Source organism: Mesoplodon densirostris, chromosome 3, assembly GCF_025265405.1.
Source record: "Mesoplodon densirostris isolate mMesDen1 chromosome 3, mMesDen1 primary haplotype, whole genome shotgun sequence".
NCBI classification, from domain to species: Eukaryota; Metazoa; Chordata; class Mammalia; order Artiodactyla; family Ziphiidae; genus Mesoplodon; species Mesoplodon densirostris.
In genome coordinates this window covers 143,372,763-143,399,773 of record NC_082663.1, presented here as the reverse complement: position 1 = coordinate 143,399,773, position 27,011 = coordinate 143,372,763, and the positions used below count along the sequence as shown (strand labels likewise).

Sequence of the window (27,011 nt, the reverse complement as noted above, 5' to 3'; positions counted from 1 at the left end):
TGAATGTGAGGTCTGTGGCTGGTGTGTGTCTGTGGCTCATCTATGTGTGTATGTCTATATGTGGGCTCTGTGGCTGGTGTGTGTGTGTGTGTGTGTGTGTGTTAGCCAACAGGTTCTGTCACGGTGTCTCTGTGCCAATGTGTTAGTGAATGTCCGACTGTGGCCTGTCAATGCTTCTCTGCGTTGGGTGTGACTGTCTGGCTAGACCATGTGTGTGACTGTCAGTCTGTCTGCTTACATCTGCCCAATCTGTCGGAGGGTCTGACGTGTGTGTCATCGGTGAGGTAGTGTGTATCTGTAAGGCTGACTTCTGATGTCCTCAGAGCATCTCTGAGTGTGTGTGCAACTGTGGCGGGAGATGGGGGGATTCTGTTATGGTCTGTATGTGTCCTTCCCCATAGGTTTATGTATGTCCATCTCCCATAGGTTTATGTATGTCTCTCTTGCCTCTGAGTATCTTTTTTGAGTTGGTGATCTTGCTAGTGTGTGTTCGTGTGTGTGTATGTGTGTGTGTGTGTGTGCGCGCCTGTGTTGCTTTCTCGTGTGTCAGGATCTGACACTGTGTATGAACATCTCTCGTGCAGCTCTCGGGGAGCCTGCACTGAAAGTGACTGTCCCTTCTCTCTGAGTCTATCCACATGCATGTATTGCCCGTCTGTGTCTGACACACAGTTCTCAGTGTGTCCGTCCTGCCTGTGTGTTTCTGGCCTGTCACGTTTGTCCTAGAGTGCCTGTGACCATGCCACAGTCTGCCAGGCTGTGTGCTTCTCACCAGAATGTCAATGTCTTTCTGTATTTGTGTCTGTCAGTGTGTCCATCTTGCCTGTATGCTGAGTTGATTTATCTGTGTCACTCACTCCCTGCCTTTATGCATCTGGCCTGTCGGTGTCTTTGTGTGTTTGGCAGCATTTCAGTCTTCCTCTTGAGTCTGCCCTGTCACTGTGTCTGTGTTTGACAGCCGTATTGCCCAGATTTGTGTCTGACCCTGTCAGTGTGTCCCCGGTTGGCAGTCTCTCTGTGGCCAGGGTGACACGGGTGTCGTGTGTGTGACTGTGTATGTGTACACTCCTTGCCGCCCCCCCCAAGTCTGGCCACCCTGGGCCATGTTTATTCTGCCCCCAGCCGATTTCTGCCCTGCCCGGGGAGGGGCTGACCCTCCGGTCTGTCCAGCCAGCAGTCCACAGCCAGCAGTCCACAGGATGTTCCCGAGACGCTGTCTCCGCCGACATCCCCTCCCTTGGGCCACCATCGGGTCAGGACCCAGGCGTCCAGGGCGGTGGGGGTGGGGCCGCAACCTGGGGGGGGGGGCATGCCAGGGCCCCGGAATGAGGGTGAGGGGTGGGGAGGCGACGGGCCCAACAGGTTCCGCCTCATTCCTGCCCCGCCTCTCACTTCCTGGGTGCCTGCCCCGGGCAGGGGGTGGACGGGATGAACCCCATGGCCTCAGAGCGCCTGGGTGGGGCATGGCACGCCCCACAAGGACTCGCTTCTGCTGGTCACCCTGACACCCAGGCCTGAGATACAGGAGGAGCCTGGGTCTTTCTACCGGCCAAGCCCCCTCCCTGCTCCTCTGCCCAGCTCTGGGAACAAAGCGTCCCATCTATTATTCACTTAATCCCACAACGCCACAATAAGTGGGTCATAATTATTCCCCATTTTCAGATGGGGAAACCGAGACCCAGAGAGCAATGAGGCCAGAGGCAGGATTTGAACCCAACCCTGTATGCTACCCAAGACCCCCAGCCAGCTCACCAACAGCCTTCCCTCCCCTCTCTAAAAATGGTACATGTGGGGTGGAGTATGAACCCAGGCCCCCACGAGGCCCGGCTCAAGGGGGCGCCTGGCTTGCTCTGAGTCAAAAGGGGCCCCTGGATGAAATGAATAAGAAAACGGCTTTAACCGTTTCATCGCCGATGGGCTCTGCAAAAACTTCCTGTGGGCTACGGGGGAGGGGCTGGGGGCTGGGTTCCCGGAGGGTTGTGGGGTAGGTACTGCCAATTCAGGGGTGGGGGAAACGGTTCTAGTGACCTTGGCAAGGGATGTCTAAGGGAAGACACCAGACACCGACCCTCGCTGGAGGGAAAGCCCCACCCCTTAAGCTCTAGGCCCCCAGTACTCGGTTCTCAGCCCCCACTGCCTGGAGGGGGGGTCTCAGAGTCCGCAGCCCCCTCCCCAAGGGCTTGAGTCACACAAGGGGAAAGCCGCGAGGGGTGAGTCACGGGGTGGAGAAGGGGGAGCGAGGTCGGCTGCGGCCAGGGGACCCTCAAGCTGGCCTGAGTCACGCACGCCAGGGCCTCGCTGACCCCAGCCCCTTCCCCGGAGACCAGGAGGCCAGGAGCGGGCAGCGCATTGTCGGTGGAATACGGAGCTGGAGGAAGAGCGGGAGGGGGGAGGAAGCACGCGCCCGGCCGCGCGGGAAGCTCCGGTTTCCATGGTAACTGGGGGGTCTCTCAGCTCGATGGCGGGGTTCCTCCCTCGGCAGGGACGGTCCCCGCGCGCTGGGGAAGCCCCCGCGCGCTCTCTCGAGGGGCCACAAGTTTCAGATCGGGCAGGAAGGGGTTAACGGCAGCCCCCTCCCGGGTTTCACCCGCGCCCAAAGTCCCCGGCGGGGTGGGGCTGTGCCCCGCGCTCCCCCGCGCGCGCCTGACCCCCGCAGCCGCCCACGCACGCACGCACGCAGCTAGCCCATCCCCCCGCGCTCGCACGCACGATCGCGTCTGGCTCCACGCACGCAGCGACCCCCGTCGTGCCTCACGTCACGCACGACGCACGCGCCCCCGCAGCGCCGGGAGGGGCCGAGAGCGGCAGGACTCTGGGCGCTTGACGCCCCCCCAGCACATCACCGCCTCCTCACGCTGTCTTGTGTGACTTTGACACCCCCCCACACACAAGGTCACAAACGATCAGATCCACAGTGTCACACGGACACAGGATACACCTGCCACACGTTGGCACAAACATTCACTAGTCCAGCCAGCTCCGCAGCGAACGTGGACAGGGTCACACTGTCACACACCGTTTGTGGTAGGGCCATCTTCATACACAGATAGGTGGCATATACAGACACTCCGATAAAGCCACACCAAGACAAAGTAAGACACAGATAAAAGTCTTGGACCTCAGGACTCCAGTTGTCACACAGCCATTCCTCTCACATGGAGATTGTAGAGGCACAGAGACACATGCTGGGGACGGACACACGACGGTCATGCTGTCACGCAGACATCACAAGTAGGGCACATGAAGTAAAGTAGGGTCACAGACACAAACCCACAAGACCACACACACAGGGACACCAGATTGTCTCGGGGACATGGACAAACCAAGGACAAACATGACAGGCTCATGCTATCACAGAAAAACACATGACGGAGAGAAAGTAGGACACGGTCACAGAAACACAACCTAAATCCATACGGAAGTACTGATTGTTACACATTCACTTCTCACACAAAGAATGACCTAGGGATATAGACACACAGCAAGGTCCCATAAAGAGAAGCATGTGCCCTAGTCCCTGACAGCACCCCCCCAAAACCACCAAATCACACACACATAGCCTGTTGGGTGAATTCCCAGGCCCCCAAGACACAGGTAGATGCAGACACATAGGCCTGTACACACACAATCACAGACCCACCATCTCACACCTACATAGATGTGAACACACTTCACATGGACTCAGAGACACATATACAGACCCGGCGAGGGGGTCAGGATGGGAGTCCTGGTGGAATGTCAGTGTCTGGAGAGCAGAAAATCTGCCAGAGTCCCTCATGGTATGGGGCATGGTGTCCACCCTGAGCTTGTGGTCAGCCCTGGGTGGGGAGGGGCACCATTTCCAAATGTGTGAACCTAGGGTCTCCATCCCAGCTCTCAAGACTGGGTCTCTGCCCAGATGTGAAGGCCGGAGGGGGTGGGCGGGGGTCCAGCTGTGGCCGCAGGGAGGGGTTGAGTCACCCACTTCCCAGCAGTACAGCCCAGGCTGGGCCCAGCTGTTCCTGGAAACAGACAGGAGGGGGTGGGGTCCCCAAACCAGCTGGGGGCTGCTGGTCCAGACCTGCACCCTGTCCTTAATGGAGGCCTCCAGATCATTCCCCAAACTTTGGGGCTCTCTCCACCGAAAGTGGGGGGTTTGAATCCTTCCCCCAAATAAAGGATCCCTGCTTCAAAATGAGGGTTTGTGACCCCTCTCTTTGGATTGAAGGCACACTGATGCCCCCAACAGTGGGGTTCCCTGCGTCACATAATAGGGATTGCTGCTCTTCCCTGCCAATGTAGGGAGCTCCCTTTCCCCCCAAACATGAGATTCCTTGCCGCCCCAAATGGAGGGTTGTGACTCCTCCCCCAAAGTGAGGGCACCCAGACCTTCCTTTAAATCTGGGGACTTTTGGGTCCCTGAACATCTATAACGCCTATAAATATCATGGCAACGTTAGAACAATTCAAGTCCATGCTCCGGATATTTAGATTCCTCCTAAACATCAAGATCCCTGCGGGTTTTGCAAGTACTGGGGACCCCACTCCCAAATATTTGGCAGTCCTAGCATGTCTCCCAACTTTGGGCAACCAGGTCCTCTCACAAATAATCCCAGCCTCCTCTCCTTGTAACAGCCATAGTTCCGGCTCACCTTCCACTTCTGCCTGGTGGCAGGGGGGCTCCGCTTCCCCTTACTGGCAGCACCCTCTCCTTAGTGGGTGCGGGATAAGGGAATCAGCGGCGGCTGTTCTCACGCCCGCCGCCGTAAGGCAGCCCTGTCCGGAAGCCGGCACTGCTGGCCCTTGTCCCCTTCCTCCCTACTCCCCCCACTCCACTCTGCTCCCAGGGGATGGAGGCTGAAAACAACTCGGAAGGGGATGTGGGTGTGTAGACGAGTCTCCAAGGCCCCTGTGTGCGTGCAGTTGTGCGTCTGAGTGGGCTGTAACCTGGAGTCTGGTGCTAGAGTGATTGTGTTCCTGCGATGGTGCGGGGATGGGGGGAGTGCGGGGGGGAGGGGGGAGCTGTAGTCATGCTGCTCAACCCGCTCGGGGGCAGGGTCGCCGAAGCCAGACTCTAGGTTGGAGGGAGCAGCTCCCCGCCCCTCAGACCTAAACCCACCCCCAAAGCAGAGTCCGCCCCTCTCTCTGGGTACAGCTAATAACCTCTAATTACTGCTCATTACCTCGCCCGCTCCGCAGGGGAGGGACAGCCGGGGAACTCAGGCGTCAGAGGTCCGGTGCTTTACCCCCTCCCTTAAAGCCGGATCCACCCAGAACCTCTGTTTCCTCGCCTGCGAACCGGGAATTTAAAGAGCACTTGCCACCTAGAGTCGTGGAGATTTCAACCATCTATATATTTAAATCGCTTAGCGCAGAGACTGCATTTTGTAGGCACCCCATAAATGGTGACTGCGATTTTATTGTTAACTAGTATTGCTAGCACTTTCCTTTAAGCCCCCTTCACTGCCCAGACGGGGTCTCAGAGTGGGCCCATCCTTTTCCCCGTAGGCCGCGTTCCTGCTGTCTAGGCGCCCCGGGTGGGCCGTGGCGACCAGGGCGGCCCCGTCCTCGGTTCTGAGGAAGAAGGGCCCCGGCGCGGGGCTCAGGGAGGGGAAAGGGCAGGGAAAGCTCAGTGGAGGACGGATCCAGTCTAGGCAAATAAGTCTGTCCATTACCCAGGACATGTGTCTGACCCATCCTGCCGTCGACTTAGGACCCGAATCCCCTTGTCTACCCCTGGGCAAGACTATCTAGTCACCTACACTGGGAAGAACCCTTTAGTGTTCCCCCTCCAAGTCCATAGAATATATTATGACCTGCCCCTCTCCTGCGCAAAGGCTCTGATCATAATGTGGCTAGACAGCAGAATTTCTTTCAGCCGAAGGGAAGGGATGCGAATGCGCCTGCACAACAGGGTGGGGCAGCTCCGCCTCTGATGAAGAGGAATGACGGTGAAGTCTCCGCTACCCCAAAAAGAGCTCGGGGAGAGGGGGAGGCGAAGCCACCCTTGGGATGAGCAAGGCTGGCCCAGACTGACCCCTAGCGGCAGGCCGGCGCCCAAATGCTTCCCGGATCTAAGATGGCGGGTCTGAAGCCCTGAGCTGGTGCCGGGAGGAGATCACGTGTCCAGGGCGGGGCCTGCGCTTAGGGGGCGGGGAGGCGCTCTAGGCCGAGCGGGAGGTCGGGGCTGCGGGCGCTCGCTGGTGGCGGATCTGGACGCCGCTGCGGTGGCAGGGCTCCGCGGCCGGGGTCGAATCCAATCGGGAGCCATGAGCGTGGACAAGGCCGAGCTATGCGGGTCTCTGCTCACCTGGGTAGGTCGGGGGCGGGGCCAGGGACAGGTGTACGCCCTCTCTTCTCGCCCGGTAGCCCCGACCTTGGCTCTGTGCACCCTTCCGTCCTGGGGCAGGGAGGAGGAAGGGGTCGTCGGCCTGCCAGGCCGTTGCACTCTGGCCTGAGCACCTGACCCGTCAAGTGGCAGGTTTGCGTGTAAAGAGCAGGTGAGGCCACGCCCCTTCGTGGCTGGGTCATGTGGGGCGAGGGCACAGGTGAGTTGGCCTGGTCACGTGGTGCCGGTGGGGACCAAGTGACTCGTGGTCTGCCCTCGCCTGGTCGCGCGGGGTTTGTTGGGCAGAGGTATAATGAGGCCACGCCCCCTCCGGTCCGTCCAGGTGAGCAGAAGCCACTCCCCCACGGAGCTGGCTTGCTGGAGCAACAGGCCAGCCCCCACCCAGCATGTGAGGGTCCTACCGACCGGAAAAGTCTGTAAAAGGGGTTTTGTTCCGTGGTCCCAGGACCTGATAATGCCTGTTGCACTTTCCTCTCCCCCACCAGTTGCAGACGTTCCATGTCCCGCCCCCCTGTACCAGCCCGCAGGAACTGAGCAGTGGCCTCGCAGTAGCCTATGTGCTGAACCAGATGTGAGTGGGGCTGAGGGGGAGGGTCCCAAAAGGGTCCCCCAGCAGCTCATCCCACCTTCTCACCCCCAGAGACCCTTCCTGGTTCAACGAGGCATGGCTCCAGGGCATCTCAGACGACCCAGGTCCCAACCGGAGGTTGAAGGTGACAGGTGGACTCATGAATGGGGGACAGACTGGTGAAGAGTTGATCAGGGAAGGGTCAGTTAGACATGTCCTGGGTGATGGACAAACAGATCTGGACAGGAAGAGGGACAGATTATGGTGACCAGCCAACTATGTATTTATTCCTTCATTCTTCTATTAAGCAGGCCTGGGTGTGCAGCAAGGAATAACACAGACAAAAACCTGCATACACAAACATTAACATTGACTTCCAATGGCAATTAGTTCTATGAAGACAATAAAAGCTGGGCCATGAGAGAGAGCAACTGAGAGTGGGTTGGGTGGTTACTCCAGATGGGCTGATCTCCATGTAAGATTTGGAGGAATAGCATTCCAGACACAGGGAGCAGCAAATGCAAAGGCCCTGAGTTGGAAATAAGCTTGGTGTGATCGAGGAATGGCAGGGGGGCCAGAACAGAAAGCCAGGGGGCAGGAATGGTAGATGAGATCATCAAGGGCCTGGCAGGCTGGAGCAGGGAAGATAGATTCTATTTTAAGTGCTGTGTAAAGTCAAGGAAGGATTTTAGTAGAGGAAAGACACAAACCTGGCTTGGGCTTTAAAAAGCTCCCTCTGGATGCTTGTAGAGAAATGGAGGGGTGGGCAGCAAGAGTGGAAGCTGGTGCAATAATTCAGGTGAGAGATGATGATGGCTAGGGTCAAAGTGTAGTGGGGCAGGTGGTGAGAAGTGACTGGATTCTGGGGACACGTGAACAAGATGGGCAGGTGGGTAAGAAGGGCAGGCAGCCAGACAGGTCACTCCTAGGAGAGGGGACATACAGACAGAGAATGGAGCTAAACAGGATGAGATGACCAGGGACTGGGAGGCGAGACAGAGGAAAAAAAGAATGGGCTAGACAGATTCAGGGTGGGGGCTGCTTGGCCCCTTCTGGGGGGATTTAGGACCCTGGACACAACTCCTTGCCCCTCCCCAGGTCAACAATCTGAAGACAATCTTACAGAGCCTGGTGGAGTACTCCCAGGATGTGAGTAACTGTAAAGGGATTTAGGGGGTTGGGTTGGGAGGAGGGGGGATCCGTGAGCCCCTGATACCCCTTCCTCCTCCCATCCTCAGGTCCTGGGGCATCCCATTTTGGAGCAGCACCTTCCAGATGTGAGCCTCATTGGCGAGTTCTCAGACCCAGAAGAGCTTGGCAAGCTGCTTCAGCTGGTGCTGGGCTGTGCTATCAGTTGCGAGAAGAAGCAGGGTATGGGAGGTTAGGGGGTCCCTAGGGGAAGACCTGAGGAAACCCTTCTTGCCCTTCCACCCTCCATCTCAGTCTCCCCCACCTTGACCCCCAGAGCACATCCAGAGAATCATGACGCTAGAGGAATCAGTTCAGCATGTGGTGATGGAAGCCATCCAGGAGGTAGGTGGGTATGCCCACTGTAGCGAGGAGCTTCAGGGGAGGGGACATCTCCAAGGCAGCTGGGCACAGGCTCTGCCCTGGTAAGGTCTGGGCTCTGTCTGGAACTCAGCTGGCCAGATTTCCCTGTCCCATGTGTCTGCCAGCGCCCCCCCCCAGCTCTAAGTCACAACCTAGCACACTAAAAGGGCCAGGCCTCGGAATTCCCTGGTGGTCCAGTGGTTAGGACTCAGCGCTTTCACTGCTGTGGCCCGGGTTCAACCCCCGTTTGGAGAACTAGGATCCCACAAGGCGCGCAGTGTGGCCAGGTGGCCGGGGAGGGGGGAAGGACCAGGACTCCCTGCGTGCTGGACACATGGGGCAGCCTCTGGGCTGGGATTATTGGGGAGGACTGGCTTTGGGGACAGGAGGATGGAGTAGTTCTTAGGCTGGATTGTAGAAGCCTTGGAGGCTGCCCTCAGAGGGCCCAGTTCATCTCAATGTCCTCCCACTGCACCCCCCCCCCCTCCAGCTCATGACCAAAGACACCTCTGACTCCCTGTCACCGGAAACATATGGGAACTTTGATAGCCAGGTAAGGGGTGGGGACCTTGTTAAAGGTCCAACCCCATTACTGATTTTCAGGGCTGCCTAAGGAGCAAGGGCTTGACCTTAAGCCTGTAAACCACTCCCATCCTCCAGGGTCCTATCCTCTTCCCTTGCCAGGTCCCCAGGGTTCCTGAATTGCCTTTTCTCCAGTCCCCTCAAGTCCCAGCCCTCTCTTCTTAGATCTTGAGGGTTTCTTGGCTCCCTCCTCTCTGTCCCTGAAGATCCCGTCCTCTGTTTCCCCATTTTCCTCCCCTGGATCCCTGAGTTTCTTGTCTCTTCCCACCCTCCCCCCTCCACTCCTCTCATCAGTCCCGCAGGTACTACTTCCTGAGTGAGGAGGCTGATGAGGGTGATGAGCTGCGGCAGCGCTGTCTGGACCTGGAGCGGCAGGTGGGGTCGAGGTGGGGGTCCACAGGTGCTCCCAGGGCAGGGTCGCCCGCATAGCCCCTCTCCCAGCTCCAGCTCATTTGTATGCCCTGCCCACAGCTGGTACTCCTGTCAGAGGAGAAGCAGAGCCTGGTTCAGGAAAATGAGGTGCTGAGGGAGCGGGTGGGCCGGTCCGAGGGTGAGGGCACCACCGGCCTCACCTCCAAGAAGCTGCTGCTGCTGCAGTCCCAGCTGGAGCAGCTGCAGGAAGAGAACTTCAGGTATGGTCAGTTGGAGACAGGGCCAGCAGGCCAGGGGACTGGGGCAGGCACAGTCCCTTCATGTGATGCTTCCCCCATCCCCCAGGCTGGAGAGCGGCAGGGAGGACGAGCGCGTGCGCTGTGCCGAGCTGGAACGGGAGGTCGCTGAGCTGCAGCAGCGGAACCAGGAGCTGACCAGCCTGGCCCAGGAGGCACAGGCCCTGAAGGATGAGATGGATGAACTTCGGTGAGTGGCAGGTCCCCACCACACACCCCCATTGCCAGAGTGCCCCTCTGATGCCACAGTACCTCTGTCACCCCCAAATTCCTAGTGGGTACCCACAATGCCCTGTTGACTCCACAATACCATCCTGAACCCCACTGCACTATCCTGGAATCCACCATGTCCTCTGGACAACACCAAATTCCCTGGATCCATGGGGCCCCCCAGGACCCCACAGTGTCCCCCTGTTATCCCACATTGTATCCCACATACCTTATAGCAGGGGTCGCAAACCCCTGGGCCGCGGACTGGTTCCGGTCCACGGCCTGCTAGGAACTGGGCCACACAGCAGGAGGTGAGCAGAGGGCGAGAGAGTGAAGCTTCATCTGCTGCTCCCCATCGCTCCCCACCACTCTCCATCACTCGCATTATTGCCTGAACTATCCCCCTACCCCCCGCCGGTTCGTGGAAATATTGTTTTCCATGAAACCGGTCCCTGGTGCCAGAAAGTTTGGGGACCGCTGCCTTATAGGATCCCTGTGACCCCAGCAAGCCTAGGGGTCATAATGCTCCCCAGACCCCACTGCACCATTCTGGGTCCCATCATGCCCCAGCATCCCGTGGTGCCCTCCAGGACCCCACAAGGCAATAACTTTGCCCCTGGTGACCCCTCTGTCCCCCCATCACATGACTGTACCTTCTTATGACTCCACAGCATCCCTGCAAGCACAGAGTGCTTGGTAGGCCCCCATAGCACCCACCCCTCAACCTCACTGTGCCTTCTATTGCCTCAGAGGGCTCTCCTGTGACCCCCATGGCTTCCCTGTAATGTTAACGTGCCTAATGAGCCCCTGCCATACCGTCAAGAGCCCCACAGTGTTCTGCCTCAAAGATCCCCCATGACCCCACCACGGCCCCTGCACCCACAATACCCCTGTTAGGCCCACAGCTACATCATGACCCCAAAGTGTCTATGGGGGCTCCTCAGACCCTCTGGGCCCCATCATTCCCCCTGTAACCCCACAGTCATTTTTGTGTCCCCCAGATTCTGATTTTGACCCTGGGCTAACCACTGATGTTTAGGGCTCCCTTTATGCTCCCTAATGATTCCCCCAACACCACCAGGCCCCGCTGACCCCTGACCCTCATGACCTGTCACCTTGAACCCAAATGCCCCAAGGCTGACCTGACACCTTCCCCTGCGCTGAGGGCGTCGCATCCAGGCTGAACCCTTGACCTCAGACCCCCGCCTCCTCTTCCCACTTGCCCCCGCCCCCAGGCAGTCCTCAGAGCGCGCAGGGCAGCTGGAGGCCACGCTGAGCAGCTGCCGGCGCCGCCTGGGCGAGCTGCGGGAGCTGCGGCGGCAGGTGCGGCAGCTGGAGGAGCGCAACGCCGGCCACGCCGAGCGCACGCGGCAGCTGGAGGAAGAGCTGCGCCGGGCCGGCTCCCTGCGCGCCCAGCTAGAGGCGCAGCGGCGGCAGGTACGGGCGGGGGGCTGGACCTGGACTGGGGTGGGGGCTCCTCTTGGCCGGCCGCTGACTTTAGCTCAGCGTGGTGCTAAGTCTTTCCACCCAGAGTCTGCTCCCATTTTTATATAGAGGCCACGCCCTTTAGGCCAGCCAGCTCCTCCCTAGGCTTGTAAGCCCCACCCCTTCTCTTAAGCCTCCTCCTCCAAGTTCCCTCAGCTGGTCCCTCTGGCCCCGCCCTTTCACCTTGTACTCAGTCCGTGCCCCTCCTTCCCACCCTGCTGTCCTCTCCCCTCTCCTCTGTTTAGGTTCAGGAACTGCAGGGCCAGCGGCAGGAGGAGGCCATGAAGGCCGAGAAATGGCTATTCGAGTGCCGCAATCTGGAGGAAAAGTATGAGTTGGTGTCAAAGGAGAAGGAGGTGAGGCAGAGGTCCCTCCGCCCAAGCCCCACCCTGCCCATCGTGGCAGAGCCCATTTCCTAGGACAGCAGTCCCCAACCTTTATAAAAAAATTTTTAAGGGAAATTTATTATTTTATTTATTTATTTTTGGCTGCGTCGGGTCTTCGTTGCTGCGCGCGGGCTTTCTCTAGTTGCGGTGAGCGGGGGCTACTCTTCATTGCGGTGTGTGGGCTTCTCACTGAGGTGGCTTTTCTTGTCGCGGAGCACGGGCTCTAGGCGCACAGGCTTCAGTAGTTGTGGCACGTGGGCTCAGTAGCTGTGGCGCACTCGCGTAGTTGCTCCGCAGCATGTGGGATCTTCCCGGAACAGGGCTCGAACCTGTGTACCCTGGATTCTTAACCACTGCGCCACCAGGGAAGACCAGCGGTCCCCAGCCTTTTTGGCACCAGGGACCGGTTTCGTGGAAGACATTTTTTCCACGGACTGGGGGTGGGGGGCGGTAATGCGAGCAATGGGGAGCTATAGGGAGTGGCAGGCGAAACTTCACTTTCTTGCCCATCGCTCACCTCCTGCTGTGCGGCCCGGTTCCTAACAGGCCGCGGACCGGTACCGGTCCACGGCCCAGGGGTTGGGGACCCCTACCCTAGGAGACCGATCCAGCCTCAAGTGGCCTGTTGCATCCCGTCCCTCCAGCGGCTGCTGGCAGAGCGGGACTCCCTGCGGGAGGCCAATGAGGAGCTGCGCTGCGCCCAGATGCAGCCTCGTGGGCTGACCCAAGCTGGTGAGTTGGAGGCCCATCCCAGGGCCTGGGAGATGGCTGGCCTGGAGCCTTACCTGGCCTGGTGTGCTGTTAGGGCAGGCAGAAAAGGCAGTGTCCCAGGGCTTGTCTAGGTTGGGGGCAGAGCTAGACCACGCTGGAGGGAGGCTAGAGTGGAAAGAGGTGACATGGGCCGACAGAAAGCAGGGACTGTCTATCGGGGCTCTGGGTGGGGCAAAGGCAAACCCAGGCCAAGGATCGTGGCTCCCTGTCATGCCAGGGGTGGGGTTTGGGTCAAGTCAGGCTTTTGGCCGAAGTTGAGCCCCCAAAGATGCTTCTCGGAAAGAGGATCCTAGGGATGGGGACAGGAACTGTGCAGCCATCTGAAGACTTTTCACACATTCTCCAGACCCCTCACTGGATCCCACCTCACCGGCTGTGGAAAACTTAGCAGCCGAGATCCTACCTGCGGAGCTCAGGTATCCTGGGGTCACTCAGAGCTCTGGCCCCACTGGGGCCTGCCAGTGCCCACCCTCAGCCCCGTCCCCAGTACAGGTATTTACCGCTAGCCAGGCCTACTCAACTTGGTTCCCAAGTCCTAGCCGGCCTTCTAGGCCCACTCACTCCTAATTCTGCTCTTACCCGGCCAGGGCTCTAGCCCTATTGGTGGCTCACCTCATCAGGATCCGTCCTCAGTGCACAAATTAGATCCAACCCATCTGTCTCCACTCCCCAGGCAAAAATCCGTTGCCCCAGCCCTGCCCACATCGGGTTCTGCCCCCAGGATACAGCCCTGTCCTCAGTATATTCCCTGCTAGGTTCACTGCCCTGTGCGCTGCCCGTAAGAACTCCCACCCCAGCTTTTCACTTTTCAGTGTCTTACTTTCCGGCAGCCGCCTCTCAGTGTTCTAACCCTCTCCTGTAGCCCCACCCTTCCCTGGCGCCACCCCTAGACCCAGCTCATGGCTCCGCCCACTTTGCCTCCCACCCCCACCGGCGCTCCTCCCACCCATGCCTAGGCGCTGTCCCCTGTACTCTAACCCTACCCCAGGGTCTGGCTGGGCTCTTCCCCCAGGGCTCTATGCCTCTCCTGGCCCCGTCTGCCCAGTTTCCCTGCTGGAGCCTTGGTAGGCCTGAGTGGTGACCCATGTCCCGCACTGCTCACTCCTTCCCGGTCCGCAGGGAGACGCTCCTGCAGCTTCAGCTGGAGAACAAGCGCCTGTGCCAGCAGGAGGCGGCCGACCGGGAACGGCAGGAGGAGCTGCAGCGCCACCTGGAGGACGCCAACCGCGCGCGCCACGGCCTGGAGATGCAGCACCGGTGAGGACCCACCTGGCGGAGGGGGGCCTCTCACACGCTTGGAGGGGGGCTGAGGGCGGGCGCAGGCACTAAGTGGGCCCCCCACCCCTGCAGGCTGAACCAGCAGCAGCTGTCGGAGCTGCGGGCCCAGGTGGAGGACCTGCAGAAGGCCCTGCAGGAGCAGGGGGGCAAGACCGAAGACGTGAGTGCCCACCTCCTCCCTGCCTGGCCCTCCTTTGTGGCCCCCAATAACCCTTCTCTCTCTCCCCCCTGCTGCCCGATGCCCCGTGAAGTCCATTGTAAGTACCTTGAGCCCAGGGTGGCACCCCCTACCCTCAGTCTGGAAAGAGGTTGGGACCTCTGGAGCCCTCACTCACCCAATGCCTCTTCTCTCCTCCAGTCAACCCTGCTGAAGAGGAAGCTGGAGGAGCATCTGTGAGTCCCAGAGTGGGGGTACTCTTGGTGGGGGGAAAGGCTGGGGCAAAGGTGTGGGGGGTGGATCCGGTGTCGATGGAGAGCTGTTGATGAGGAAAGGGAGTCTGAAGGGTCAGCTCAAGTGGGGCCTTATAGACTAAGGGAAGGCGTATGGAATGTTTTGGGGGAACAATGGGGAACCACAAAGGAAATTGCAACAAGGTTGTGTGACAAAGTAATAGTCACCTTTTACTTTTGCATTGTTAAAAAGGAAAGTTGTTTTTTTGTGTTTTTCATTTTTGGCCACACTGTGTGGCTTGTGGAATCTTAGTTCCCCAACCGGGGATTGAACCTGGGCCCACAGCAGTGAAAGCTCCGAGTCCTAACCCCTGGACTGCCAGGGAATTCCCCAAAAAGGAACTATTTTAAAAAAAAAGAAAGAAAGAAACTATTTTAAATAGCTATCACGTTTATAGTTTAAAAACCAAAATGTATACTGAGCTATACAGAAATAAAGGGTATACCTCTGAGTCCTCCCTCATCGACTCAGTTTCTGCCCCATTCCACCCCCATTTCTATTAGTTTATTATGGAAATCCTTCCAGAATTTTTAAAGCAGATCCAAATGAATATGAATATAGATTTTTACTATCATTCCTTATTTACATAAAAAGTAGTGTAATATGTGCACTTTGGTTTCCCTACTTAACAAGTTAACTGGATAAATTTCTCCATAGGAATAAATAAAGGGAGTCCTTCTTATTTTTTTTCAAATATAGCAGCCTTTGTCAACTGGGGTTCCATAAGGGAAGTAGGCCTTACAGAAAATTATTTTCGTGACTATTTTCTCAGTTCTGCCAAGGATGCAATGAAGCTAAGGTCGACCCGGAACGCAGAAAGTTATTTCCTTACAGAGGATGGATACCTGGAAGCATTAGGGCTTACTTCTCCTGTAGAATTCTGGTCCAGAAGGCCTGGCCTATAGCATTTTTTTTGTAATATCATAATGTGTTTAACTCATTCTTTCTAGGTATTTGCAATTTCAAGCAATGTAACAAAGTAAACCTTATATATGCATCATTTTGCTTGTGTGCAAATATATACAAAAATGGAATGGGTGGCTCCCAGGGTACATGCCTTTGTAATTTTAGTAGACATAGCCAGAGGTTCACTATTAGATGTTACACCATGTTCCATGTCCAACACATGATAATAGTCTCACCTACAGGAATCTTTGGGGTCTTGCCACAGGTGGCAGAACTGTAAAGTATTAGCTTGCATTTCTTTTCCTTTTTTAAAAATTAAAAAAAAATTTAATTTATTTTTGGCTGCGTTGGGTCTTTGTTGCAGCACGCGGGCTTCCTCTAGTTGCAGCAAGTGGGGGCTACTCTTTGTTGCAGTGCGTGGGCTTTTCATTGCGGTGGCTTCTCTTATTGTGGAGCACAGGCTCAGTAGTTGTGGCTCGTGGGCTCTAGAGCACAGGCTCAGTAGTTGTGGCGCACGGGCTTAGTTGCTCTGCAGCATGTGGGATCTTCCCGGACCAGGGCTCAAACCTGTGTCCCCTGCATTGGCAGGCGGATTCTTAACCACTGTGCCACCAGGGAAGTCCCGCATTTCCTTTTGTTTTATAAGAGATTTGCATTCCAGAAAGATGCCTGGCTGCTGGGTAGAGAATGGAACTGAGGGGTTGAGAATAGAGGGGGCTGGCAAGGGATGATGGTGCCTGGACCAGCGTGTGGGCTGTAGAATGGGGAGAAGTGGACAGATGGGAAGGCTGGTCCAGGGGCCACCTGATGAGGGGTGTGGAGGGTTGGGACTCTGATGGCTGAGGAGATGGTGGGGCCAGCGCACATAGCCCCCAGGCTTAGGGTCAGGCAGAGAGGTCTGCAGGGACACTTCTGGCTGGCTGGGAAGCCTGTGGCCACCACTAGGAGAAGAGAAATGGGCCCAGAGCTCAGCCTGCTGCTGCCGGTCCCCTGCCCGCAGGCAGAAGCTGCATGAGGCAGATCTGGAGCTGCAGCGGAAGCGCGAGTACATCGAGGAGCTAGAGCCCCCTGCCGATAGCAGCAGTGAGTGGGACTGGGTGGCCGGCTGGGTGCAGGGAGCCCCGAGCTTGGCACAGAGCTGAGGGCCCACCTTGTTCCCCCAGCAGCCCGGCGTATCGAGGAGCTGCAACACAACCTGCAGAAGAAGGACGCGGACTTGAGGGCCATGGAGGAGCGGTACCGCCGCTATGTGGACAAGGCGCGCACAGTGAGGACGGACACTGGGTGCCCTACACGCCTCCTGCCGAGGCTGCTGCCTCCCATTGGTTCCTGCCTCCTGCCCCCACACCTGTCATACCTAATCATGTCACAGACATTTACACCACGGCCTGTGAGGCCAAGGTCACCCTGGCTGTGTCTTCCCCAACCCCTAGGTCATACAGACCCTGGAACCCAAGCAGCGGCCACCTGGGGGGGCTCCTCCGGAACTCCACACCCTGAGGACACAGCTCCGGGAGCGGGATGTCCGCATCCGGCACCTGGAGGTGGGTGTCCTTATCCCTTCTCACTGTCCCCAGCATATCCAGGTCCTTGACTGTTGCCTCCTTAGCAGATGGACTTTGAGAAGAGTCGAAGTCAGAGAGAGCAGGAAGAAAAGCTGCTCATCAGTGCCTGGTATAATATGGTGAGTGCACCGTTGCCATGGCTGAAGTATTGGGTGGGGATGGGGGTCCTGTGGGCTCCCCTGACTCCAACTATGCCCCTCCCTCCAGGGCATGGCTCTGCAGCAGCGAGCCGGGGAAGAGCGGGCACCTGCCCATGCCCAGTCATTCCTGGCACAGCAGCGGCTGGCCACCAATGCTCGCCGCGGACCCCTGGGACGCCTGGCACCCCTGAACATGCGCCCCACTGACAAGCACTGATGGATCTCAGGATCCTGCCACCTGCCCAGCCAATCAGGGCTTAATCCACCCTGGATTCCCCTGACTCACGTGGGGCCCAGCATTATGCCTCAGCCAGTTGCTTGAGAGCCTTGAAGTCATAATCTCTGCCCTTTTCTGTCCCAGGTGGGATGAGAGTGCAGGATGAGGCGGGAGGCAGGAATGGGCCTATTCTTTTTAGCAATGTGATTCTTATTCTTGATTTTAGTGAGTTTCCAGGGGAGAGAGTGATTTTATATTTGAGAAGAAAGATAATAAAGACTTTCAATCTGACTTGGCTGGACTCTGGGCACTGAGGGGAGGGAGAGAAGGTAGGCCGGGGGCTTAGGTCACTGCTTTTAAGAAAATCCTAGCTTGTGTTCTTACTAAAGTGTGAGTGACTGATAGCACCCAGTAGGAAGTTTGAATCATGTCTGTATCTGTGTAACTGTATGTGTGTGTGGTGGGTTTTGAAGAAGCTTCAGACAAAAATCCCTACCTCAGGAAGCTGTCAATTTAATGGAGACAGATAACAAACAAAACAGATAAAATATTTGATGTGAGAAGTGCTACAGAGAAAAATAAAGCAGACAAAAGTCATGGGGATGCAGGACGTGGATTTGGGAGGTGGTGATTTTTTGTGTGTGTGTGGTACACGGGCCTCTCACTGTTGTGGCCTCTCCTGTTGTGGAGCACAGGCTCCGGATGCGCAGGCTCAGCGGCCATGGCTCACGGGCCCAGCCGCTCCGCGGCATGTGGGATCTTCCTGGACTGGGGCACGAACCCGTGTCCCCTGCATCGGCAGGCAGACTCTCAACCACTGCGCCACCAGGGAAGCCCAGGTGGTGATTTTTAATAAAAGGCCAGGAAAGGAGGCCTCACCAAGGAAGTGACATAATTTAAGCAGAGACCTGCACGAGGTAAGGGAGGGACCATGTAGGTATCTGGGGAAGAGTGATCCAGGCAGAGGGAATAGCACGTGTAAAGGCTCTGGGACGAGACCTTGCTCGGTGGGTTAGAGGAACAGTGAGGAGGCCAGTGTGGCTGGAGTGGAGTGAGTGAGGGGAAGAGTGGAGGGAGTCAAGACCAGGGAGACTGTCCAGGGCCTTGTGGGGTGTGTGGAGTACTTTAGCTTTCATTCTAAGTGAAGTGGGAGCCACAGAGTGTTCTAAGCAAAGGAGCAACATGACCTGATTCAAGTTTTCACAGGCTCCCTTTGGCTCCTGTGGGAGGAACAGGCTGCGGGGGTGTTAGGGCCAGAGCTGAGAGACCAGGTCACTAGTCCAGGTGGGTGGTTGGGTGATGGTGAGGGCTCTGGCCAGGGTGTGGACCCTGGAGGAATGGGAAATGGTTGGATTCTGGATACAGTTTGAAGACTAAGCTGATGGGATTTGCTACTGGGTTGATAAGGAGAGGGGATGAAAGAAAGAGAGGAGTTGAAGGTGACTCCCAGGTTTTGTCCTCATCATCTGGAAGGACAAAGCTGACAGAGGTTGGGACAAGTGGGGAGCCGATAGGGAGCTGGTTTGGGGGCATGTTATGTTCGAGGTGCCCGTGAGATCCCCACATGCAGATGTCAAGCAGGGAGTTGGCTCTCTGGGTCTAGAATCAGGGGAGGGATCCTGGCTGGACTTCTAAATTCGGGAGTCATCTACATACGATTGATGTAAGACCTAGAGCACTGAAGGGGTATCTGAGAGTTCAGGGGCTTGAGGCAGAGGGGTCACTTGCAGAAACATAAATCAAGGCTGGCAGGGGAATTCCCTGGAGGTCTCATGGTTAGGACTCCGCGCTTTCACTGCCTTGGGTTCAATCCCTGGTCGGGGAGCTAGGATCCTGAAAGCTGCACGGCCAAAAAAAAAAAAAAGAAGGAAAAGAAAAACGCTGGCAGGAGAAAGCTATGGTCCTTGGACCGTGGGTCCTACATTGATGAATGAGTAAAGCCCTGGGCACTAATGGGGCCATTTCAGAGAGAATTTGGGAAGAAGTGGGCAGGGCACCATCAAATAATCTGGAGGATTCCTTAAAGCTTACTTAGCATAATGCCTGGCAGGAGTTGAGTAAAAACAAACAAACAAAAAAACACTAAAAGTTTATTGAGCACCTTTTATGTACCAAACACTTTAAAGACACATTTCATTTCATCCTCACAGCTCATTGAGGTGGGCACTCATATGTCCAATTTGAGGAAAGAAGAAAGGCAAGGCACACTGATAAAAACTCTCACGCAGTGGCGGGTAGGAAGTAGAGCTGGTGGTAAGGGCCGGCAGTTGAAAGATGCTGGAAGAATACCCTGCCCTCAGTGCAGTGCCTGGCCCACAGGAGGCGTTCCAAGCCTCTGTGCCAAACGTAAAGGCGGGACGCAGGCAGGTAAGAAGCGGGCAGGTAAGAGTCCACAGGCAGCTTATAAAGCCCAAACCACTGCTTGCGGGCGGTGTTGGGGCATTTTCCCTGTCCTTGGGGATCCAGGGTCCAAGGGTCTCAGGTTAGACTCTCCTCCTCCTCGCCAATGGGGCTGGGCAGCCAGGGTGGAGCCGGCCCCCGGGGCCCGGGCATTGGCACAACGGTGAAGGGCTCGGCGGGTGGCCCGGGGGCTGGCGGCTCGCGGCCGGCGTGGCGGCCAGACTCCGGCTCCGGCAGGCCTAAGTCTAGCAGCGCGTTACTGCAACTGCACTCTAGGGCCACGCCATCAGGGCCGCCCGCGCATGCGCAGCTGGCGGCTGCGGATTCCTCCGACACGCAGCTGTTCTTGCGGCGCAGTAAAGACAGGCGCCGGCCCAGCAGGCCTCCAGCGGCCATGCCCGCGCCCACCGGCAGGAGGCGCTGCAGGAAGTCGCCGTGTGCATCGCTCAGAGGCGCATCCACGCCGTCCTGCCGCTGGAACTGCATGTCCTCCTTGGCCAGCCTGCGGAAGAGACAATGGGTCAGCGCTGCAGCCTCTCCCTTCTTCATCAACAGAGTTGGGACCGAGGAACGCTGCTTTTCCACCCCATTGTCCCACTTATCCCAAAAGACCTTGGCCCCTCACCCGAGAGCCTGGCCTTATCCTCTGGCTCTGGCTATGCTCAAACTTAGGCCTCAAAAGGCTAAGTTGGGGCTTCCCTGGTGGCGCAGTGGTTGAGAGTCCGCCTGCCGATGCAGGGGACGCGAGTTCGTGCCCGGGTCCGGGAGGATCCCACATGCCGCGGAGCGGCTGGGCCTGTGAGCCATGGCTGCTGGGCCTGCGCGTCCGGACCCTGTGCTCCGCAACGGGAGAGGCCACAACAGTGAGAGGCCCGCGTACCGCAAAAAAAAAAAAAAAAAAAAAAAGGCCAAGTTGGGGCCCTGCCGCCTGTCCTTTGGTATCGCTTCTGGCCTGTCCAGTCCTCATTGACTGTAGCCCTTAGCCCCAGTTAGTGGCCGGGTCTCAGACCTTGACCCGGATCCCTGACCCCTGCCCCGTCCTAGTCCTCATGACTTTAGCTCTTAGCCCCGAATCTCCAGGGTGTAGCCTTTAGCCCCGACCTGGTCACCCACAGCCCCTTCAATCAGGTACACCCCGCAGTCATGAGCCCCGCCCCCAAGAGACCCCGCCCATCGCCACTGGCTCACGTGATGTCGAAGGTGGAGCCCTGGAAGGAGGGCTGCTGCAACAGGAAGGCGGTGGCCGCGGTATAGGGAGCGCGAGCCTCAGCTCTGTCCCAGTACAGGTCCTTCTCCAGCATGGCCAGGTCGTCGTACATCTCGTCCACGGCCAGCATTGACACCTGCGGGCGAGGATACGCGGGGAAGAGTGGGCATGGAAGAGCGCCGGCACCGCAGGGTGGACCCCTCTGGATGGGTAGGAGTGTGGTGACCAAACAGAGAAGGATGGATCAGGGGCAATGTCTGAGCGAGTCTTAGCAGGGGTGGGGCCAGGGCCGCTTTGGGAGCCCAGGGATGGTCTTAACCGAGAGAGTCTCACTTGGAAGTTGCGATCGATCAGAAAGTTGGTCTCAAAGTCATCGTCGTCCTCTCCGAAGGGGTTGATGAGCTGCTCAGCTACCTGAGTGGGGAAGAGGAGAGGTAGGCGGAGAACTGAAAACTCCTGCCCGCTCCACCCCTGGAGTCCTGGCCTCGGGGCCCCACCCACCTTGAGCCAGCCCGCGTAGAAGAAGAACTGCAGCAGGGTGAAGATGGGCACGCACAGGTCCAGGTCGTGGTCTTTATAGCCCTGCGCCGGGTCCAGGAACTGGCGACCGATGAGGCAGGCCAGGAAGTAGCTGTACACAGCGATGGTCACCACCTGGGGGAGGGGCAGGATGGGGTGCCAATTCAGGGTTCTCTGGGCCTTGGGGGGTCATGGAGAGACCAGAGCTAGGATCGCGAGTCACTGTGATGGGGTCTTAGCTGGCCCTCAGTTCCTCCTTGAGACCAACGCTCCAGGGCCTCTGACGCGGGATATAAAGAGGCACGGCGGGGTTACCTGGGTGTAGACAAGGGGTACGCTAATCCAGTCGTAGTGAAAGAGCATCCCACACTTGCCCCGAAACACAGTCAGCTCCTGGAGGCAGATACAGGTCATGAGGGGGCCTGAATAGTGAGCTCACACATGGGGATTAAGTGGGGGGTGTACCTGGGATGGAGGTGAGTGGTCACCTGGTGGGAGGTGGGCTGTGCTCCTAGGGACTTCAGGGAGAGTATTGAGTGGTGAGTGTACGCCTAGGGGCACTATGCACATAGGAGCAGCCCCTAGAGATAAGTGTACACCTGGGGGCTGCTAGATAAGGGTGGTTGGGATCCGCCTTGTGGGAGGTGCGTGGCAGGCACACCACCTCAGGGTGCGTGGGGTACAATTTCCCTGGCATTTTATATGAGTGACCACCTGGAGAGCCCACCTCCAGCAGCAGCTTAAGGGCTCCGTTGTTGCGAATGCGGCCCTCGCGCAGAGCCTGCGCCGCCAGGTTGGAGAACCAGACGCAAGGCACCCAGTACTTGTTGTAGGATGAGTTCAGGTTCTCGAACTTCTTACGCTCCTCGCGGGTCATAAACCCTGGAGGGGTGAGGTCGGGGGTTATTTGCCCCACCCTCAGTCTTTGCGCCGCCCCCCCCCCCCCCACCGCGTTCCTTTTGGCCGGAGCCTCACCTGCTTCCACCACGTGGTCTATGGTGGGGAAGCGCTTGAAGACAGCGGTGCTGACAGAGCGCAGGATAAGCACAGCAGAGAGCCCTGCATAGCGCATAAGCGTGCGTCGGTAGAGGCGGCCGCGCTCGTCGCGCCCATGCACTGTGCCGACCACCACGCACATGAGCGCGTCGGGCAGGGGCATGCATAGGTACTGGTTCCACCAGCGGTGCACCACCAGCGTTACGTAGAAGCCTGCAGGAGAGCCGGGAATGGGAGACTCAGTTGGGACACTAGGGCCAGGGGTTTGGGGTCCCAGGTCATGGGAAGAGGAGTGACATAGGGTCTTCATCAGGAACATGCGGTAGGCTGGATACCCAGACCATGTGGGGCCACCTGAGCTGGGAACCTGGAGATTCAGCCCTGAGGTCAGAGAGGTTTGTGCAGGCTGGATCACCCTGGCTACTTGGATGTCACCTGGGATGGGAGATTGGGATCTCGGTATAGAGGTGGAGACAAAGGGCCCACAGGCAGGTTGTCACCAAAGTCACAGGGAGCCCCGGAGCCAGGGGTGTGTGAAGGGGTTGGGCATGGTGTCTAAGTCAGGGAATCTGGGGCAGGCTGGTCACCCCATCCTTGTGGGCCCAGAATGGTGGGAGGAAGGCTGAGGTCAAGTGAAGTCACTGAGGACAGGGGGCTGGGACTTGTCAGAGGGATGCCCCTCAGGCTGGACTTGAAAGGATGGAGTCATGTGGGGTCCTTGGATGGGGGTCCCTGGGGCTCAGTACATGTGAGGGGAGGCACTAGTAATCCCATGCAGACACAGATGGCAGTCCCTGAGTTGACCAGGGATAAGCCTATGCATGACATGGAGTTCTCATTGGGGGCACCTCAGGGGACCCTCTGACCAGGCGACATACAAGGTCTCAGGAATTGGGGCCATACTTGGCCTAAAGGGCACAGAAATGGGGATTTGTGGGGGGGTGGCTTTGATGGGGGGGGGGCGTCTCAGAAAGGCAGGAATGGGAGTCTCCAAAAGGCATGAATGGCAATGGGTTTCTCAGGATGAAGGGAATGGGGAACTCAGGAGCGCGAACACACCGAGCACAAAAGAGACCGGGATGAGACTGGCGTACTGGTCGCAGTAAAGAACGAGCTTCTCAAAGTAGCGCTTCTGCTCTTCGGTCAGCACGAAGCTGCGAGGGAGGGGGCGCGGGATCACGGGCGAGCCCCGGTCCCCAGTTGCAGGTCTCTCTTCCCGCACCTCCTCCGGGGCCGGTCCGGAGCCCCTCCCCAGACGCCCCCACGCCGTCCGGCCCTCCCCGCTCTCCCGGGGCCGCCTCACCGATAGGCGGCACTCAGCGCCATGTAGAGCCCAAGGAAACACAGCAGCTCGCGCCACAGAAGTTTGTAGATGCTCCCGCGCCACAGCAGCAGCAGCTTCGAGAAGCCGCCGAAGCGCGCGTTCGCCACGCAAGCTGTGTACGTGACGGTCATCGCGGCGCCCGGGCCGGTCGAGCCCAAGGAGAGGGGGCTGGACCGGATCCGGGATTGGGGGCCGAGGAATGGGGGGCCGGGCCGGGCTGGAAGGCTGCGGGCGAGGGTGGAAAGGTGTGGGGACGACTCAGCTCCGCGTCACTTTCCACGCCCGGCCACCTCCTCGGTACCGGCTCTGGCTCAGCTTCCCGTCCCCTCCCACCTGCTCAGTCCTGCCCTAGCCCCCGGCCCTCCTCCCCAAGGCCCCTCTGGGAGGCCACTCCCTTCCTTGGACTCCAGGTCCCAGCGTCCAGCGCCGACCTCCACAGGCCCTCTCCGTTCATCCCCCACCCCCAAGGCCCTTGGTCCACCGAGTTAACCCGAGCTGCCCTCTCTGATCCCATACCCCTTACCTGGACGCCATCTACAGCCTCCCCCCCGCTCCTCGAGTCCCTAGCGCCTCAGTTTCTATGTTCCCGGGGCTCCAACTGACTTCCCTCCCTCAAGTCCCACTTCTGCTTTCCCTCCCCCTACTCCCCTAACCCAGTCTCGGCCCATTCTCTCCCCGGCACTTCTTTTTGAAGCCCTCCAAAGCCAGACCCCCAAGCTTCCAGGCCGCAGGTCCTCCCCCATAGCCCCTCAGCCTCAGGCTGGCTCCTTCTCCTGCACAGCTGCCCCAGCCTACCCCCCTCCCACGTAATCGAACTGGCTCTGCCCCCTCCCTCTTCTGGATCCGCCTGGACCTTTCCTCTGTCCATTCCCCTCTAGCCTTCAGAGCCCTCCACACCCTACCCTGAGGACTCGGATTCTTGCCCGCAGACCGACTCGTCCTCAAGTTTCCCTATTCCCCCAGGCCTGGGTCCTTCTCACCTGGTGGCTGGTTCAGGGACACTCAGGGACAGGGAAAGGATGGGCTTCAGGGTTGGGTGGGGCTGAAGCCAGATTCTGTGAGGGAGGGGGCTGGGGACTGGGCGTGGGTGGCCCCTCCCTGGCCCTCCCCCCTCAGTTGCAGCCTCAGAACTTTGAAGTCTCATCAGTTTGTTACCTGGGGCAGGGGGTGGGGAATTCACCTTGTCCTCCTTAGCTCCTTCCTGTTCCGTCACCCAGTCAGTCACTGGCAGATCCAAGAAATCTTGGACCTAGACCTGGAGGAGGGGGCAGGAACCCTGTCTTTACCAGACCCAGACATATACACACACTGCTCAGTGAGTCTGGGTCGCTCCACACTCACCTGTAATCACACACAAAGATGCACCTAGAAACACACACCATAGACCCAGACACAAATTTAGCTTTCCTCAACACAGCCTCCCACGACCACGGTGACCCAGAAAGCAGTACGCACTGTCACAAAGACTTCCAGAGTCACCAAAGAGACAACACTTAGCTCCCCCCACCCCCATACGCAGATATAAAGCAGATGGACCCTAACCCACCAGGCTCTCAGCTCTCAGGCACCCACATAGTGCTCCAAACAGCCACCCAGGAACACAGGGGCAGGGACCCAGGCACCCTGAATTCCTTCATGATCATACTATGTAATAAAGACACACACAAGGGCACACAACCAGCCAAGTGCAAACCCCAGCCCGACCCCAGAATGCCTTCACACGTGAGCCATCACACAGAGGGAGGTTTATAAGAGGCAGACATTTATTCCTGATCTCCCCTGCACAAAAACGCACCACGGCCACACACCAGGTGCAGGAGCACCTGCCCTCAGCACAGCAGCACACAGTCCTGGGGTCAGAGCCGGGTCCTAGGGAGTCCCTTTGATATGCCAATGTAGCAAAGACACACTCATACAACATCGACCCCTCCCAACAGTCCCACAGACCCAGAGGGTCACATCCAGATGGAGTCAGGCCATAACCCCTCATGAAACTCACCTGCATTTATTTGTACATCAATACGTAAGACACACCCTCCCCAACACCCCCTCACTGCGGGCGGCGATGGGCAGGCAAACACACACCCTGGGTCTCAGACACTTTGGGCGTTGTCATGAACACACAAGCTCAGGGACACAAAACCTTGTCCCCACATTTGGCATGGATACAGGACAGATGTTCTCCCTTTACGGACACACCTACAAAGGGGGCACTCTAGCCTGGCACAAACAACCCTCCATCCTCACCACTGAATGCATAGCCCAGTGTGGGAGGGGCAGATGCTCAGAGTTTCAGCTCCAAGAGGGGCGCCCTGGGGTGCCCCTGAGCCTCTCAAGTCCACCCCAGCACCAGGAGTGCACATGGCTCCGCTCGACCCTGCCCCCGAAGGTCCGGCCAGCCAGGACGCTGTGTTCCTAATCTGGCAGGTGTCTGCCCAGCCCGGGGTAGTTAGGAACCAGCTCGGACTGGCTGTACTCGGACCCGTGCCTCTGCTCTCCAGCTGCTGGACAGCACATAAAAGAGGATGAGGGGTGATGCTGCTAGCTACGGGAACTGGGGAGGCGACAGGCTTCAGGTTGATGGGCTCCATACCTGACCAGAGACCCCTATTCCCTTGGATGTATCCTCACATACTGCAGCCAGCCCTCCCCTCCACAGCCCCCATCGACCCCCGTGCTCATCTCCCCTCCCCCAGCTCACTGTCCCCACACACTCCGCCTGCTGGACCCCTGCTGGGGCAGAGGCGGGTTGCCCGGGCTAGTTCACATGCTTACTAATTGTTACAGTGAACAGTAACAAATAGTCCTTGGCAGGTACACGCCTGGGGCCACTGTAAAGGCGTTACCTATTTCATTTCATTGCGTCCTCACAAGCAGGCAATGTGAAGTTTGTGTTCCTAATTCCCGCTATCCAGGTAGGGAAACTGAGGCTCAGAGGACGCACAGCCTGTTCATGGCACAGCTGGGATTTGAACCCAGGCAGTTTGGTTCGGAGCCTGGGGTCCTGCCATGGGCTGCACTGCCATGCTCGTTTACAAGCACCTCCTCAATGTGGACGTGCCCACATGGGCTTGTGTACACCTGACTGAATTGGGGGGACACGTCTAGGCTCGTGGTTGCATTCCCCTGACACACACACCCTGGCATGCCTAGACCCTGGGTGTGCACCGTCTGAACACCACTTCCTGACTCATGTGTGTCCTCAGTCACCCCCTTTCCCCCGCCACCCCCATCCAGCTCCAGCTCGGAACTTGCAAACGCCCAAGGTCATGCCAGTCCTGGGTCTTGGGGATGACAGTGACTGTCCAGGCAGTGGCAGAGGGAGGAGTGAAGGAGAGAAGGGGGGCTGCTTTATGCCTTTCAGGCTGGTTTGCTAACCCTTCCAGGGTCAGGTGAATTTGTGCCATGGCCCTATGAATGGCCACACTTCTGTCTCCATTTTAGGGGACTGAAGCTCAA

General features: G+C 58.0%; 2 protein-coding genes across 8 annotated transcripts; one reads left to right on the top strand and one right to left on the bottom strand.

The window, feature by feature from the left end:
- Window positions 1-6,159: 6,159 nt before the first annotated feature.
- HOOK2 (hook microtubule tethering protein 2) lies at window positions 6,160-17,363 on the top strand. 7 transcript variants are annotated; one of them, XM_060092212.1, is made up of 22 exons: window positions 6,160-6,293; window positions 6,814-6,899; window positions 6,969-7,041; window positions 7,995-8,045; window positions 8,135-8,267; window positions 8,362-8,429; window positions 8,938-9,000; window positions 9,324-9,404; window positions 9,501-9,661; window positions 9,747-9,887; window positions 11,143-11,344; window positions 11,638-11,748; window positions 12,423-12,510; window positions 12,896-12,965; window positions 13,669-13,806; window positions 13,900-13,987; window positions 14,186-14,220; window positions 16,185-16,267; window positions 16,351-16,451; window positions 16,618-16,728; window positions 16,797-16,868; window positions 16,957-17,363. In XM_060092212.1, exons 1-22 carry the CDS (start codon window positions 6,249-6,251, stop codon window positions 17,104-17,106), a joined length of 2,151 nt encoding a protein of 716 aa, XP_059948195.1. In that variant the 5' UTR covers window positions 6,160-6,248; the 3' UTR covers window positions 17,107-17,363. The 7 variants fall into 7 exon arrangements, with proteins under 7 accessions (XP_059948195.1, XP_059948193.1, XP_059948192.1 ...); XM_060092210.1 differs by having other exon boundaries at window positions 16,348-16,451; XM_060092209.1 differs by having other exon boundaries at window positions 16,348-16,451; window positions 16,618-16,868.
- Window positions 17,364-19,308: 1,945 nt separating this feature from the next.
- Window positions 19,309-23,683, bottom strand: BEST2 (bestrophin 2). Its single transcript, XM_060092208.1, has 9 exons — window positions 23,532-23,683; window positions 23,288-23,382; window positions 22,208-22,441; window positions 21,960-22,114; window positions 21,548-21,625; window positions 21,215-21,367; window positions 21,047-21,127; window positions 20,695-20,849; window positions 19,309-20,008 (listed from the first exon to the last, which is right to left on the bottom strand). The coding sequence occupies exons 1-9, from the start codon at window positions 23,681-23,683 to the stop codon at window positions 19,585-19,587; spliced, it is 1,527 nt and encodes a 508-aa protein (XP_059948191.1). The 3' UTR covers window positions 19,309-19,584.
- Between the last annotated feature and the right edge of the window lie 3,328 nt (window positions 23,684-27,011).